The sequence below is a fragment of the Melospiza melodia genome, chromosome 10 (assembly GCF_035770615.1).
Source record: "Melospiza melodia melodia isolate bMelMel2 chromosome 10, bMelMel2.pri, whole genome shotgun sequence".
Classification (NCBI taxonomy): domain Eukaryota; kingdom Metazoa; phylum Chordata; class Aves; order Passeriformes; family Passerellidae; genus Melospiza; species Melospiza melodia.
This window is the reverse complement of record NC_086203.1, coordinates 30976379-30990788: the sequence shown is the minus strand read 5'-3', so window position 1 is coordinate 30990788 and position 14410 is coordinate 30976379. Positions and strand designations below refer to the sequence as shown.

General features: G+C 53.8%; 2 protein-coding genes across 2 annotated transcripts in view; one reads left to right on the top strand and one right to left on the bottom strand.

Annotated features, from left to right (window-relative positions):
* The window catches only part of PLXND1 (plexin D1), a 66289-nt gene extending 57566 nt beyond the window's left edge, over window positions 1-8723 (top strand). Inside the window, exons 31-36 of the mRNA XM_063165087.1 lie at window positions 659-763; window positions 1496-1659; window positions 2243-2390; window positions 4576-4716; window positions 5522-5596; window positions 6215-8723. Coding sequence (XP_063021157.1) covers window positions 659-763; window positions 1496-1659; window positions 2243-2390; window positions 4576-4716; window positions 5522-5596; window positions 6215-6331 — 750 coding nt within the window. The 3' untranslated portion in view covers window positions 6332-8723. The remainder of the gene's footprint in view (window positions 1-658; window positions 764-1495; window positions 1660-2242; window positions 2391-4575; window positions 4717-5521; window positions 5597-6214) is intronic.
* A 1694-nt stretch (window positions 8724-10417) lies between these two features.
* Window positions 10418-11503, bottom strand: LOC134422374 (histone H1.8). Its single transcript, XM_063164347.1, has 4 exons — window positions 11222-11503; window positions 11011-11143; window positions 10895-10932; window positions 10418-10816 (listed from the first exon to the last, which is right to left on the bottom strand). Exons 1-4 carry the CDS (start codon window positions 11501-11503, stop codon window positions 10418-10420), a joined length of 852 nt encoding a protein of 283 aa, XP_063020417.1.
* Window positions 11504-14410: the final 2907 nt, after the last annotated feature.

Genomic DNA, 14410 nt, shown 5'->3' with positions numbered 1-14410 from the left:
AAGTGCTAAATGCTGCTAAAAGCTGTTATGAAAAAAAGGTGTCATGGACAACAACAATATTTTATAGCCTGGTTTGAGGCTTTTTTTTCTCTGCAAGCATTTCCATGCTCAAGTGGAAGCACACATGCACACACACATATGCAGAGCAAGGAGGGAGAAGGGATGGAAAGCCAACTGTTCACATGTGAAACAATGCCAAGATGGATGTCAGTTGCTTGCTTTCTCATAATAGAGAATAATTCACTGACCTAACCAGTGGAATATTCATTTTTGTTTTGAAAAAGCCAGCATTCCTACATACTGTGCTTTTTCCAAATCCAAGCAAAGCTGGTTTCTGCAGAAGCCATGTGCACTGCTGCTGGGAGCCCAAGGTGCAGTGCAGCCCAGGGGGGCAAACAGGCCAGCATGCAGAGGAAAATGGATGGGTTCATTTCCTTCATCTAGGGTGAGAGAGGCAATAAAGAGCACTGGAGAAACAAATGTCATAAAAATTAGTATTATGGATTACTTTTTTTAAGCCATATAAGGGTGTGTTTATAAAGCAGTAACTGCTTTTTAATTGAATTTTATATACGGTTGAAATTCTATGCTGGAAGGAAAATTTAGTGGGATGCTTTCAGGGAAGAGGGCTCTGACCATGTGCTTTATCTGGAACCAGGTTCTCCCAACTGACGAGTCAGTGGAACATAAGAAGTCCCACAGACAGAGCCATAGGAAGAAGGTTCTTCCAGAGATCTACCTGACACGGCTGCTCTCCACCAAGGTAGGAGCTGGGCCGCCCCCGTTCTTGGCAGGTGGGATTGTCTGTGGTCTGTAGGGAAGGAGCCCTGCAGGGCTGGTTGCTCCCCAGAGGCAGTGGGACCCCTCTCCTGCATGGCTGGAGCATGTTTAGTGGGACTGTCGGGCTCCTCGGTGTCCCTCCAGCTTCCCAGTGCATCCTTGCTGCTGTGTGATGCCCCACAGGACCTCCCTGCAATGGACTGGCATCTGTGCAGACTAAAGGGATTCTGGCTGCCTCAGGGCTTGAGATGCATAGCTGAGACCTGAGGCCATCTGCCCAGAAAGAGATGCTGCTGGGACAGGAGATGGAGAGGCTCAGCTGTGGGAGCAGGAGAAATATCTGTGTGATCTGAGGTCAGATCTGGCCCATCTTTAATCCCAGCATGGTGCCTCACTGAAGCAAAGATCACAGGGATGGCCAGCAGTCTCTAGTCTTCTCTGTCTGTGGTGTATAGACCAAGCACAGATGTGAGATCCCAGCAGTAAGAAAGAAAATCTCGATGCCAAAAGAAATTAACCCTAAATGCAAATTTATCATATCACTATCCACAAACAAACTGTTCCCTCCCTGCTTCGGCATCCCCTCTCTCTTCTGACTTATCCAACTGGCAGCAAAGGGTTTCCCCTGGTGTGCAGCAGTCCCAGCCCCTCTGCTGTTCTCCTGGGCTTGGGTGCTGCTGCTCTCCCCAGGGTCCACTGTGTCCTTGTCCTGCAGGGGACACTCCAGAAGTTCCTGGATGACTTGTTCAAAGCCATTCTCAGTATCCGAGACGATAAACCACCCGTGGCTGTGAAGTATTTCTTTGACTTCCTAGAGGAACAGGCAGAGAAGAGAGGCATCACAGACCCTGACACTCTGCACATCTGGAAGACCAACAGGTTTGGAAAAGGAAATCTTTCTTTTCTTCCTGCCATCTCTTGGGAGCAGCAGCTGCAAAACCCTTGTGTCCTGCACTAATCATTAGATTGCTATAAGTAGAAGAGGGACTTGGAAACCAGGGAGGGTGGCAGAGAGGGCTGTGAAAGATGAAGCCAAACACAGGATTGGAGAGCTTTGAACAAATATGAAGCCCAGGGGAACGGTGAGCTGAAAGAGGAGGCATGGGCAGACAAAGGGCCAAAAGAACTGGCACACACAAATAATGAAGGGAGAAATAGGATGATGGCAGACAGCAATGGTGTCAGCTGCAAGCACTGGAGATCTGAGACAGAGTCCAAGACCATGTCAGGTCTTAAAAATGTCATGGAAATATTAAACCCCACATATTTGGATCCTTTTCATTTATTTTTCTGCCTTTCCAGCAGGGGTCTGTACCGGGGGTCATTAAATAGCAGAACCCATCTTCTCAGCTTTCCTCTCTACTACTCCCTTTCTATACACCGTCTTTCCTGCATTTCCACCCCTCTTCCTCTGGTACACAAAAATTCATCTCGTGTGTGTCCCCGGATCCTTCCTTTGCAGCCTACCACTGAGGTTTTGGGTCAACATCCTGAAAAACCCCCAGTTTGTGTTCGACATTGACAAGACAGACCACATCGACGCCTGTCTGTCCGTGATCGCCCAGGCCTTCATCGACGCCTGCTCGCTCTCCGACCTGCAGCTGGGCAAGGTACCTGCAGCGAGGGCTCCTGCCAGGCACCCACGGGCCTGGACCAGCTGGGGGCAGGGCCTGGCAGAGGGCACCAGCCCGCAGTGGCCATGGCCAGCGTGGGGCTGGGCTGGGCTCAGCACACCAGCGCACCAGAGCCTGCTCCAAGCAAGCACAAGGCTGCAGGAGCCAGGTCCATCTCCCACCCTCGGGCCCCACGCACAGTCCCGCGGGGCTGGCTGGCTGGAAGACGTCCCATGTGCATTCTCTTTTCTCCCACTGCCTTGGCTGAGCACAGTGCTGACATTTGAAACTTCCTGACATAAAAAAGTTTTATTAAGAAATGCTGTAAATCACCCCCACTGCCCCCCACCCCAGAGGCTGGTGGTGACACTGTGTGACTTGGGGGACACCCTGCGGTGAGGGGGTGGGCGCTACACCCCCAGCCCCAGAGCTGCAGGAAGCCTTTGCTGGGAGAGGTTAATGCTGGAGGAAGATCTAATGAGTGCTTGATTTTTTGTTTGTTTGGGTTTTGGTCTTTTTTTCTGCATGTGTTACGAAACACCTACGATTTGTCCTTGTCAAGTGGCAGATGAGGGGAAGAGGGGTCAGCTGGAGTCAGACAACAGATGGAAACACTTCTCTGGAATACAATAGTATAAGTGAATGAATTGTTGAGTAATGTGGGAAGAATAAACCCTTAGCATAAAAATCAGCTTGCATGTACACACAGTGTGTAACTGAGCATTTTCCAGACTGGACTCTTCCCTTGGTTTCAGCACGTTGCTCTTGATACTGCAAATGTGAGAGCAGACTCAGTCCATGCATCGGCAGTGCACAAGCAGTTAAGAAATCAGTGCCCATCTCTTCATCATAGAGGCAAATCAGACATAAATTAAAAAATAACTTAGAAAAGAGGCAGCATAGTTTTCCTTCCTGTTTCCAAGGGGAAAAAATAATGCTATGAGCAGGCTTTCTGTAAGTTGGCCATAGTCTCACAATGCCTTGTCACTGGGTTGGAAAATAAACTGCTGTGGGATCTGGTGCCCGTTTCCTGTTTCCCCTGCAGCATTAGCCAAGCTACAGATTGCAGCAGCAGATTGGAGTCACCCCAGGCTCCCCTATTCCTGCCTGGCAGAGCCAAGTATGCTGCCTGTGGGCAGAAGCCACCACTCCCTGCCATCAGCAGGTCCTCTCCCCTCTCCACCTGTCAGAGCACTGGGGAGCAGTCCCGCCACTGGTGTCGGGATGGCAGGACAGGACGTGGTGATCTCACTCCCTTTGGTGTCCCCAAGCCTGGGGCATTCCCCTTAGGGATGTAACACAGGCTAGTCAGCCAAGTTCATTGCTGGGGTAATGAAATCAGGAGGGCAGGATTGCCTTGAGGTTAAAATTATTCATGCTGTGTTTGCAAGGAGGGCAGCAGGGTTGTGCCTCCACTGGTACAACCCAGTTGTATGGCTGGGAGGTTAAGGCTGCTGTCTTGAAGCTGACATTAATCAAGAGAATTCAGTATTCTCTGTTAATTACTTTACATGCACTCAATTTAGGCCAGGCAGCCTGGATTAGGCAATGCTAAATAAATCAAAGCTACATGAAAAAAATCCAAAAGCAACGTTTCAGCTGACAAAGTTCAACTTGTAAGATAGCTTTGTTCTTTAGCTTAAATCAATGTGCTGCTCAAGAAACCCCCAGCAGAAGACATGCAGAAGCCCTTCCCTTGTTGCCAATTTCCACGCACACAGCAGCACAGAGCCCAAGTGTTTGATCTGGCACAGGTGTGCTACCTCACCTGCAGAGCATCCCCTGGCAGTAATCCATCCCACCTGACCCTGGGCTTTCTTTTAGCCTGCGCTTGCTGCAAATTAAACCACACACCCATCACCCCCTTCTCTGGCATTGAGCTGATGGATGTTCAGCTCATGCAAGGGCAGCAGGATGGGGCTGTGTCTCCACAGGCACATGGTGCCCATCCACAGATCCTTGATGTGTCTGAGCTGTTCTGCCATGAGCTGTTCTGTGCCTTGGTACTCTCCAGCACCACAGTCCTCTCTGGTGACAGCTGGGACCAAAGGCAAAGCTGTTCCCTGCAGCCAGCTGTAGCTGAGGTCCCTATCTGGTGTCAGTGCTTTGCTCTGAACACAGGGTAAGGTTTTCAGCTGGGAGCAACCCAGCGCCTGAGTTCTGTGTCTCGCTCTCGCTCTAGGACTCCCCGACCAACAAATTGCTGTATGCCAAGGAGATCCCCGAGTACCGGAAGATAGTGCAGAGATACTACAAGCAAATCCACGACATGCCCCCTCTGAGTGAGCAGGAGATGAACGCCCACCTCGCCGAAGAGTCGCGGGTACGTGGGCGGAGAGGATGGGGTTGAGTTTGCAGGCTCAGTGTCCTGCTGGAGCCTGGCAACAGCAGGGAATGCACATAGGCTGCAATCAGCTACTGCTTAGATGCTGGAAGGAGCACACAAAAAAGGATATTGTGCCTGAAACTTCCACACACAAACTTCATCTGACCTAATTCCAAGCGTCTTCAATTACTGCCAGAACTGCAGAAAACACCCATGAGTTTGCTTGAGCCTAACTAGCTCTGGCACCACTGGGAATTGAGAGCAAAATTCAGTGCCAAAAAGCCAGGAAGTTTGGACAAGGATTTTTGCAGTCCCACAGCCACCCAGCCAGCTGGCTCCCAGGCACAACTGCCAGGGACAGCCCTGAGTCCCAGGCAGCCAGCCCTGGTACCAGCCTCAAGAGCTGGCAGCCACATTCCAGATCTGAGTCCTGCCAGCTATGCACCACAGGTTCCTCAAAATCAAACCTTGCCAGGGTGTTTTAGCTTTGGGCACCAAGCAGGATTTTACTGTTGATATTCCACAGCACAGCTGGTGCACTGTCCCCTCTTGTGAAATGGCTTTGGGCACAGAGGGATATGCAAGTGTGCTGCCTGGCATGGGTATTTACAACTGGCTTTGAAAAGATCAAGACCCATCCTGATGCATGCAAATGCACCTTCCTTAAAAATCCAGCTGTACCAATGTGACCATAAAGTCAGGCACAACCTGCTTTTACCATAGTCAGTGCCTGCTGGCTGGGCTAGAACTCACGAGCTCCATCCTGCTCATATTCTCCCCTCTGTTTTCTGTCTTTATAAAGAAATACCGAAATGAGTTCAACACCAATGTCGCCATGGCTGAGATCTACAAATACGCCAAGAGATACCGCTCCCAGGTGAGTGGGGATTACAGCACAGGGGCTCTGGCCTGCCTGGGAAGGGAGGAACCATCACTGCAGCATCCCTGCAGGCAGACACCTGCCTCCAGTCCCACAAAGCAGGATTGCTGGGCTGTGCATAATTGCAGTACACATGCAATAGATGCATATCCAGATGCACCTACTCTATGTCCCTTGGCTGGCAACTTCTTGGAAGAGGAGGCTGGCTATTCTCTGCTGATCTTAATGGCATTTGGCTGGACTGAAGAAGGGCTGCCAGATGTATAGACCCTTTCAAGGAGAGCAAAACATGCAGATAAGGTCCACCCCCAAATTAACTTGCACCTGCTGTCCCCGCCCCATTGAGGCAGTGACCCTGGCTGACTCCTGCCCCCGTGCCGCCTTGGGCTGGTGCTGTGCCCTCGGCTCTAGTACAGCAGTGCATTTTTGTCATGTACCACTGCACTCCTAGGCCTGACCAGGGACCCTGGGAGAGCAGGGGTGCCAGGGGTGTGAGCACAGGGGCTTTGGAGCTCTGGCTGGAATCTGGGCTCCATAGGTCTGGTGGGGTGAGCTGGGCTGGCAGGTGAGCACCCCGCGCTGCCTCAGCACCCTGCCTGCCTGTGTCTCCCGCAGATCGTGGCCGCCCTGGACGCAAACCCCACGACAAAGCGCACCCAGCTCCAGCACAAATTTGAGCAAGTGATTGCTCTCATGGAGGACAACATCTATGAGTCCTGCAGTGAAGCCTAGGCTGGCTGCAGCCCTAGAAGTGACCTTTCTTGCAGCACAGTGCCACAAGGGACCCCGCCTTCAGCTGCAGGCACAGCTTGGTCATACTCAAACCAGCCTTGTGGAGGGAGTGGGCCTGGCCATGGCTACAAGTTTGCCTCACTTCACAAGAAACCACAAGACACCCTTCCGAGCAGCTAAAACTCTTCTGGTCTGCACTGTGGCACCCATAATTTATTTGCTCTTGCCAGCCAGAAATGGAGTCATGACGCCTGTGGCAAGTTCAGTTCACCACTTTCCCCTTGGTCAGCAGCCAAGCCGTCAGCACTCCGTGCAACCCCGTGCATGGTTCCTCGGGATGGGGCTGCAGAGCCTGGAACAACAGACACAAAGCAGAAGGGTCACCTCAGGGAGTAATGACCACAGACAGCAAAGACCATCATAGCCTGAGCTCCCACTCCATCTGTCCAACATCCTTGTTTTTCCAACATCAGGGACTCTTATCAGCTGTTCACTATCTGCTGCATTCTGTGTATATTTGTGCCTTTTAATTTTTGTACTGTATGTGTAAACATAACCACTCCTCCATCTGAGACTCGGGCAACACAGGGAGCTTGAGGCAGAGACAAAGCAGTTGCTTCCCAAGCAGCTAAGGCAAGGTGAAAGCACTTTATCCCTAGTGGAGACAGCTGTTTGGGAGCTGCAGGGAGCCCAGTGTGTGCTGGCACGGGAAGGGCTGTTCCCCTTTCCTGGCTCATGGGGGCTGGAGCTCAGCAGGGAGGTGAGCACTGCATAGCCCACTAGCCAGGGGGCAGCGGCTGGGGAAGGAGCTGGCCCTCACTGCTGCCCGCCACGCTGGCCCCACACGTGTCCATGGCACTGCAGCCTTGGTAACACCCTGTGTGCCCGTGCCAGGGGCCCGCTGACAGCCCTGTGACAGCGGCCTCAGGCCACACGCAGGGCAGACACCAGAGAGCATTGTCTCTGCCCCTCCCTGGGACCATCACCAAACACGAGGCCAGTCCTGCAGAGGTGTCTCCTGAAGCGGCCTATTCTGCTTGCTTTGGGCCAGCCTGTGGCTGGTACCTGAGAGCAGCCAGGGCAGTGGGGCTAGGCTGCAAGGCCGGCCTGCTTTCAGCCCTGAAGGGCAGAGGGACTGGGCCCAGCTGCTGCCGGCCCGGCCGTGACACAGGCCAGCAGAGCATCTCCAGCACCCAGAGCTGCAAACCAAGGCAGAGTGTGTCCCAGCTCAGGCTGGGGGCACTGAGAGGGGCAGACAAAGAGAGCTTGCCTGAGACTAGACACCCTAGTGCCACCCTGCCAACCCGGCTTGGTGGCCTGCGGTCCCTCCTGCAGCCTGGGGAGCTGTGACTGCTCCGGTGTCCAGTGCCACACAGGCCCCGTGCAGGCTGGACGTGTTCAAACCAGCATCCCTGCACGGGCAAAGGCTCCTGCCCACAGGCTGACCACCCCAGCTACCACAGGAAACAAACACAGTTACTACCTCACTGCAGGAGGGTGTAAGGGAGCCTCTGGTAGTCATCCAGCTGGCTAGGATGCATTCTGGCATTGGATGACTTTGTCCACTAAAACACCTGGGTGATTCACTGCCACGGACAGGTGGTCTCCATTCCATCATTTCCAGTAATGCCACAATTGTCAGAAACCAGAACATCAGAGTTGTGTATGTGTACATAGATATCTATTTTAAAACAAACAGTAGACTTTATCCAGTATGTTAAAAAGTGGGGAGGGAGGGAAAGGGGAAAAACAGAGGTTTTTTTTTTTAAAGAGAATTACAAAAAAAGTACTTACACTGTGGAGGTCTCAATGTCTTTGCTGAGGATGTGGCTTCAGAATAGAAACTCTAAGAATGTAGCTGGGCTACATTTTATTTTGAAACTGATTTCACAAAAATTTCTTGATGTTTTTGTCTTTTAGAAACTGTGAATAGCTGCCAGAGATGTAGGCAGGCCCAGCACAAGAAAGGCCAGGGTGAGAAGGACCAAGGTAGCAGAGAATGTTGAGCTTGATTGGAGGCAGGGAAAGGACCATGGAGCTATAGCCCCATGTTGTTTATTACAGGGAAAGGATACAGGTAAGCCAAGAGTAAGTAGATTTTGCCTCCAGGTGCTGTGGCTGGGCCATGTATTGGGGCTATTGTTTTATTATTTAATTCTTTTCCAAAGCCAAAAAAAAAGGAAAAAAAATCAAAAATAAAAAGTAGTTGCTGCAACCATTTAATGAAACAACTTTAGCAGAGGGTTTGTAGTGTTGCCTTGAATCTCCAAGCCCTTTGTAAGATATTTTTAAACTTTGGCACGTGTTGTGGGTGTAGTGCCCTTACCTGCTGTGTAGTGGAAGTGGCAGACTCCTGGCAAAGCCTATCTTTGTAATAAAACAAGGTGCTGAACCTGTGGAGTGCAGTTCCTGCCAAGCACACGGGGAGGACACACGTGGATGACAGCTGCACAGACAAGTTTTGCGCATGCAAGACACACCATGTGTGGGGTCAGCAGCCCAGTGGGGACAGGTCTGTACCCCTCACACACACCACTCCCACAGCCATTGCCCCAGCCCCTTCCTGGAGCAGGCACAGGAGGGGACAATCAGCATGAGGACAGCAGCCCCTGGAGATCAGTAACCCCAGAGCAGCAACTGCTGCTCACCTCTGCCAGGTGCCTCCCTGCATCAGACTTGAGCCTGCAGCTTCAGCACCCCAACAACAGCTGTGGCCCAGGGCCCTTAATAACCACAGCATTGCTAAATCTTCCCCCTGCCCTAGTAAAGGCTCTGCTTTCCATGCACCAGAGGGATTTTCTTCCTCCACTAGGAAGTTGACTCTTGGCAAAGCTAAATCCAGCCATTAAATTATTTGGCCTCGCAAAGCAAGAGAGCTTTGCATTTCAGACCTGGTGGCTGGTGAGAGGGAGAACACAGTCCCTGCCTGGCGCTGTTGGGGACATTGCAACACGGGTGAGTGGTGCTCTGTGAGCCACCCCCATCTGAGAATCCCGTGAACTCTGCTCAGTTACTGCTGCCACATTCCCCACCCTGTCCCTGGGGGGACACAAGTTCCAGTTCCATTAAAGATAGAGCAACGCAGCCAAGGCTGAAGTTTAGGGAAGCTAGTTTGCTCAGCTCTTGCTTAAGCCCCAAAGCAAGGCCAGGAGCCTTGGAGGGCAATGGCAAGGCCAGTTGCAGATTAATAAAATCCTCTTTAGACAGAGTTTTACTTCCACTTATTTTCTCCCACCCAGGAGGACTGTAACCCTTTACATGATCAGCATGACCTTCAGAAGGGCCCCGCTCTGGGCAGAGCAAGGGAAATTCAGGCAATTGAAGCTATTAAATAAAAGTGTGCTACACTGACCACAGGAGCTCACAAGACAAGTTTGTAGGTGGGAACTGTACCATAGACTGTAATAAGAGCATGAGCTGCACTGAAGGCTACAGTAACACCCCAAACTCGATTTTTGAGCCCTAAGACACCTCTGTCTTCCTCTTACTGTAGTTAAAGCACAGGCTGCTTCACCTCTGCTGGGAGACACCTGCCTGTGGCATGCACCCAGACCTGCCAGCCTGGTGCTCCTGTAATCCCAGCTCAGCCAGGCATTAGCACAAGGGCAGCCAGGACAACAGGGGGCTGGACACCTCACACAGCCTGTGGGCACCATGGCTCCACAACAGCACTGGCCAAGCCTGAGCTTCTCTGCTCCTGGGGATGTCACCATACTGTGTCCCATGGCTCTCAGGTCTCTGCCCGTCACCTGGCACACTGTCAGCCTGCACACAGACCCCAGGCCCAGCAGCCCTTGGCACCACAGCTGGGGACACATGGGGACAGAGAGAGAACCTCTCTGTGAAGGCAGGCAGCAAGGTAGCTGCCTGCAGCATCAGCTCACCACCGTGCTGTGCAGGTTGAGGGATTTTGGCACTGAGAGATGGAACTGCAGGGACAGGGAATCACAACAGTCCTGCCATTCCATGTGGCAAGTAAAGAAGCTTTATTAGGATGATGTGAACACAGAGTTAAAACCTTGCCTGGGGACTGAAAACAGCACAGACCCCAAGGGCCTGGGACCCACTGAAGCAGGGCTAAGCTCCCTAAGGAGCCTTTCTGTCTGCTGCCACGGGGGCTGCCTTCTTCACCCTGGCCTTCCCCTGCCCAGCTCCTGCAGTCGCCCGGGGTTTCTTCACCTTGTTTTGACCTCCCTGTGCCTGCGGGCCCTCCTGCTGTGCCCCCTTAGGCACCTTCCCCTTGCCCTTTCCCCTGGGGGCCTTTGCCTCTGCCCCAGCACTAGAAGAGCTGTCGCTGTTGCTCTCCCCTGCGTTCTGAGCAGCCCGAGCTGTGCTGGGTCCTGAGCGTCCTTTTCGGGGGGCCTGGCGGTGGGCAGCAGCCTTGGGGGGCCCTGAAGGCCCCGGGCCATGAGCCTGGGGCTGGTCAGCACTTTGGGGATGCTTTGCTCTATTGCTCCTGGGCTTCTCTGCTGCTCGTGGCTGGGCCTGGAGGGAAGAGAGGGGAGCACCTCAGGGTGCTGCTATGCCACAAGCCACCCAACCCTGCTGCTGGCCCCGACTCACCTTCACGGGCTTCACCTTGGGCTGCTGCTTGGTGGCACCTGTGGAGGAAGGGCAGCAGATGAGTCCAGGCGAGGCCAGGCAGCGCCAGCTCGTTCACAGCACCCACAGCCCTTTACCTTGTGGTCGTGCTCCTGCCACGGGGGCCTGGGAATCCTTGGTGCTCCCTTTCTGTCCTGGCTTTGAGGCCTGGCCTCTGTCAGGATCTGTCTGGCCCAGCTGCTGCTTGTGCCCTGGTTTCTTGCGTGCTAGCTGGGGGTGAGAGAGAGGTGTCAACAGGGCCAGCCAGCACCTGCCCCCAGCCCTGTGGCTCCAGCAGCCCTGGCTCACCTTGAAGGTGCCAGTGGCCCCCACAGCAGAGGAGTTGTGGGGCCGCACCAGGTCCCCACAGCTCAGCCCCTTGCTCAGCGCCTGCTTCAGCAGGTACTTGAGGCGGATGGGGTCCACAGTGGGGTACTTGGCCAGGATAAAACGCTTGATGGCAACGACAGAGGCACCCTTCTTCTCGTCGTGGGCCCGCAGTGCCTCCTTGACCATCTGCAGGGTTGGAGGGTGCGAGGCCTGGCAGCGCACAGAGGTGCCAGCAGTCTTGGCTGCTGGAACAGGGACCATTTGGGACTGAAATCCAGTCCTGAGACATTCACACCCCCAGCAGCCTCAAAGCCCCCAGAAGCCAAGGTTCCACAGCCCTGCTCACCCCTGCAGCCCCCCCGGGGAGCGCAGCCACCCTAGCCCAGAGCATGAGCCAAGCTCCAGCTCTGAGGGACCCCAGAGCACTTGCAGACCCCTTACCCAGCTGAGGCTCCATGGCAGTACACAAACCCAGGCAGTCACAAGCACCTCCACCCACAGCAGCACAAACCCCACTACAATAGCCAGCTCACCTCCCTCCAATTTATCTGATGAACAGCCTGGCTGCAGGTGCTGGTTGGCAGCTGCTAATTGCTGTGGTCGAAGCCCTGGTGGAAGCCAGGATCTGGAAGCTGAATTGCCTTTGCCAAAGCTTTGGGAGGGGCTGGAGGGAGAAGGATGAGAGATGGGGCTTTGCAGGGTGAGTGCCCTGAGCGGGCAGACAAACGGTGCCTACCTGCTGCAAGGTGAATGTTGGGGTGCTGGGACTGCAGCTTGCTGACAACACTTGCTGTGGGGTGCACAAGGAACCAGCCCGGAGCACACAGCCCCATTGCCAGTGTGGAGGTGGGATGTGCTGTCTCCCTTACCAAGTGTGGCCTCACTAGGAAATGGGACTCTGAAAATGGTGGGGAGAGAAGATTTCACAAGTGAAAGGAGGAAAATGAAAGCTGCTTGGTTAGCCAGCAGAGGCAGGAGGAGCAACTCTCACCCAGCATCGCCAGGTGTCACAATCAGGACAACAATTTGCATCCACCCACTGAATGCCATGTTCAGGGGAGAGGACTCCCAGCCCTGGACATGGGCAGCCACGTCAGTTCCATGACCCCTCCGTGCAGTGAGGAGAACCTGAGTAAAACACCAATGGCTCTTTGGTGTAGAAACAGTCCCCACTGTTTCCCCACCCAGTCTGGTGTAGAACAATCCCCACTGCAAATGTCCCCATGGCAGGGACTGCCCACTTCACGCAGGAGTCACAGGGGTTTTGTGTGCATTGTCTGTTGGAAACGTGAGGCAGTTGTAAAGCAGGATTACATGATGGCAGGACTGGCTCATGGCCATCTCAGCAGACCACAGCAATGGACCTGAAAAGCACTGCCAAGGTCTGCAGCCACCTCTTGAGCCCAAGGGCCAGACCCTGGCTGAGGTGCCAGTAGGAGCCAGGTCTGGAGCAAGGAGCTGTGAGATAGACCCCTTGCCTGGAGCCCCACATGCCCTCCTCCTCCCCAGACCAGCACCAGCCTGTTCATCCCTTGTTTCCAGTCCATTTCTGAATTCTCCAGGAAGGGGACAGTGAGCTGCTGGGGCTGGCACCACAGAAGGTTTGGCTGCACTTCCTCATCCTGGATCCATCCATCACCTCTCTGGTAGCTCTGTGATGCCTCTGGCACCTGGCTGAAGTGGCAGGAGGGTCCCAAACCCTTGTTGCCCCTAGCACCAGCAGCAGCCAGGTGTCACAGCGTGGGGGCAGCCTGCAGGCTTGGGGCCAGGCCTTGGGGCCAGCCTGGCTTGTGCCAGGGCTGGTCCTCCACGGGCAGGAGAACCACAGTGCCAGGCATCACCACACTCCTGTGGAGCACAGCCTCACGGGCGGCAAAGAAGCACTGAATCCTTCCTCCTCTTCCCTCCAAAACCACCTCCCAGATTTAAAGAGCATGAATCAGACATCAGCCTAAACACTGAATTATTCATAAAACTCTAATCTTTAGATTTCACTGAATATGCAGAAGTATCGATAAAAAAAATAATGAGAGAATTGTACTTGCAAATTGCTCTTTATTAAGGGTTTAACTCGCACGGGCTCTATACGTTCCCTATTAGTCCTTGCAAAGCTGCATAGGATTAGAAATCAGAGAGGATAATAATGTACAAAAATAGTTTCAAATGTTGATAACACTGAACAGTGAGAAAAACATCTTATTTGTATAACTGAGCTAAAAATAAAAATGAAGAACACCGCTACAATTGCAATATGCCATCTCATAGTGCTTGGAACATATGTCGGCGTGGCTGAGCCATATGCTGCTGGGTCCTGCCTGCTGCGGCGGGAGGGAGATCAGCCCCGGCCCCGCGGGCCCAGCAGCACCAGAGCCACCCAAAGCCTCCCGCTGGGCGAGGCCAGACTGACCACAGCCAAAATGGGCAGGCTTGCTGGGGGCTTGGCCCGAGGGATCCAAAGCTGCCTAAGAAAGAGAGGTAGGACTGTGGGGAAGGGGTGCTGGGGGACAGGGAGCGGAGCTGCTGCTGCTGAGGGTGCCAACACCATCCGAGTGCTGCTGCACCAGTGCTGGAGGACCGAGCACTGAGCTGTCCCGGAGAGCTGTGGCCACACACGGCTGTGCCATGCTGGCAGGGCCCGCCGTGCCACCTCCCTGCCAGGCAGGACCCGGGCACTGCTAACTGTCCCATCCCCCTGGAGGAATCACAGTGTTCCCCAGGACTTCTGGCAGGTGGGACAGGGCCAGAGCTGGGAGCATCTGGCAGAGCCAGGGCACTTTGCAGCAGCCAAACGTGCTCTGGGCAGACACAGTGTGATGGGACTGAGTGACTGGCAGCACTGGCTAGGATCCACCTCTGACAAAAGGACCAAAACTGGCCACAGCTCTGGCCCTGGCAGCAGCAGATGCAGAATGTGCCCTGGCTGTGGTGTTAGGGTGGGTTGAGGGAGGCAAGGACAGCTCTGCCATGACCCCAGGCATGAGCTCTCCGACCCAGCCTGCACTCAGAGAAGGAGCATGAGGTCTCAGCAAGTCAACAGAAATGCATGGATTTACGCCAGAGGAGCTAAGCCTTTGCATTTTAATTACAAAACATGTGTACACGTTTTCAGCCTTGTTCCCAGGGTTCCTAGAGCCAGAGCGAGGAGCCCACCCCACAGAGCCTTGGCCA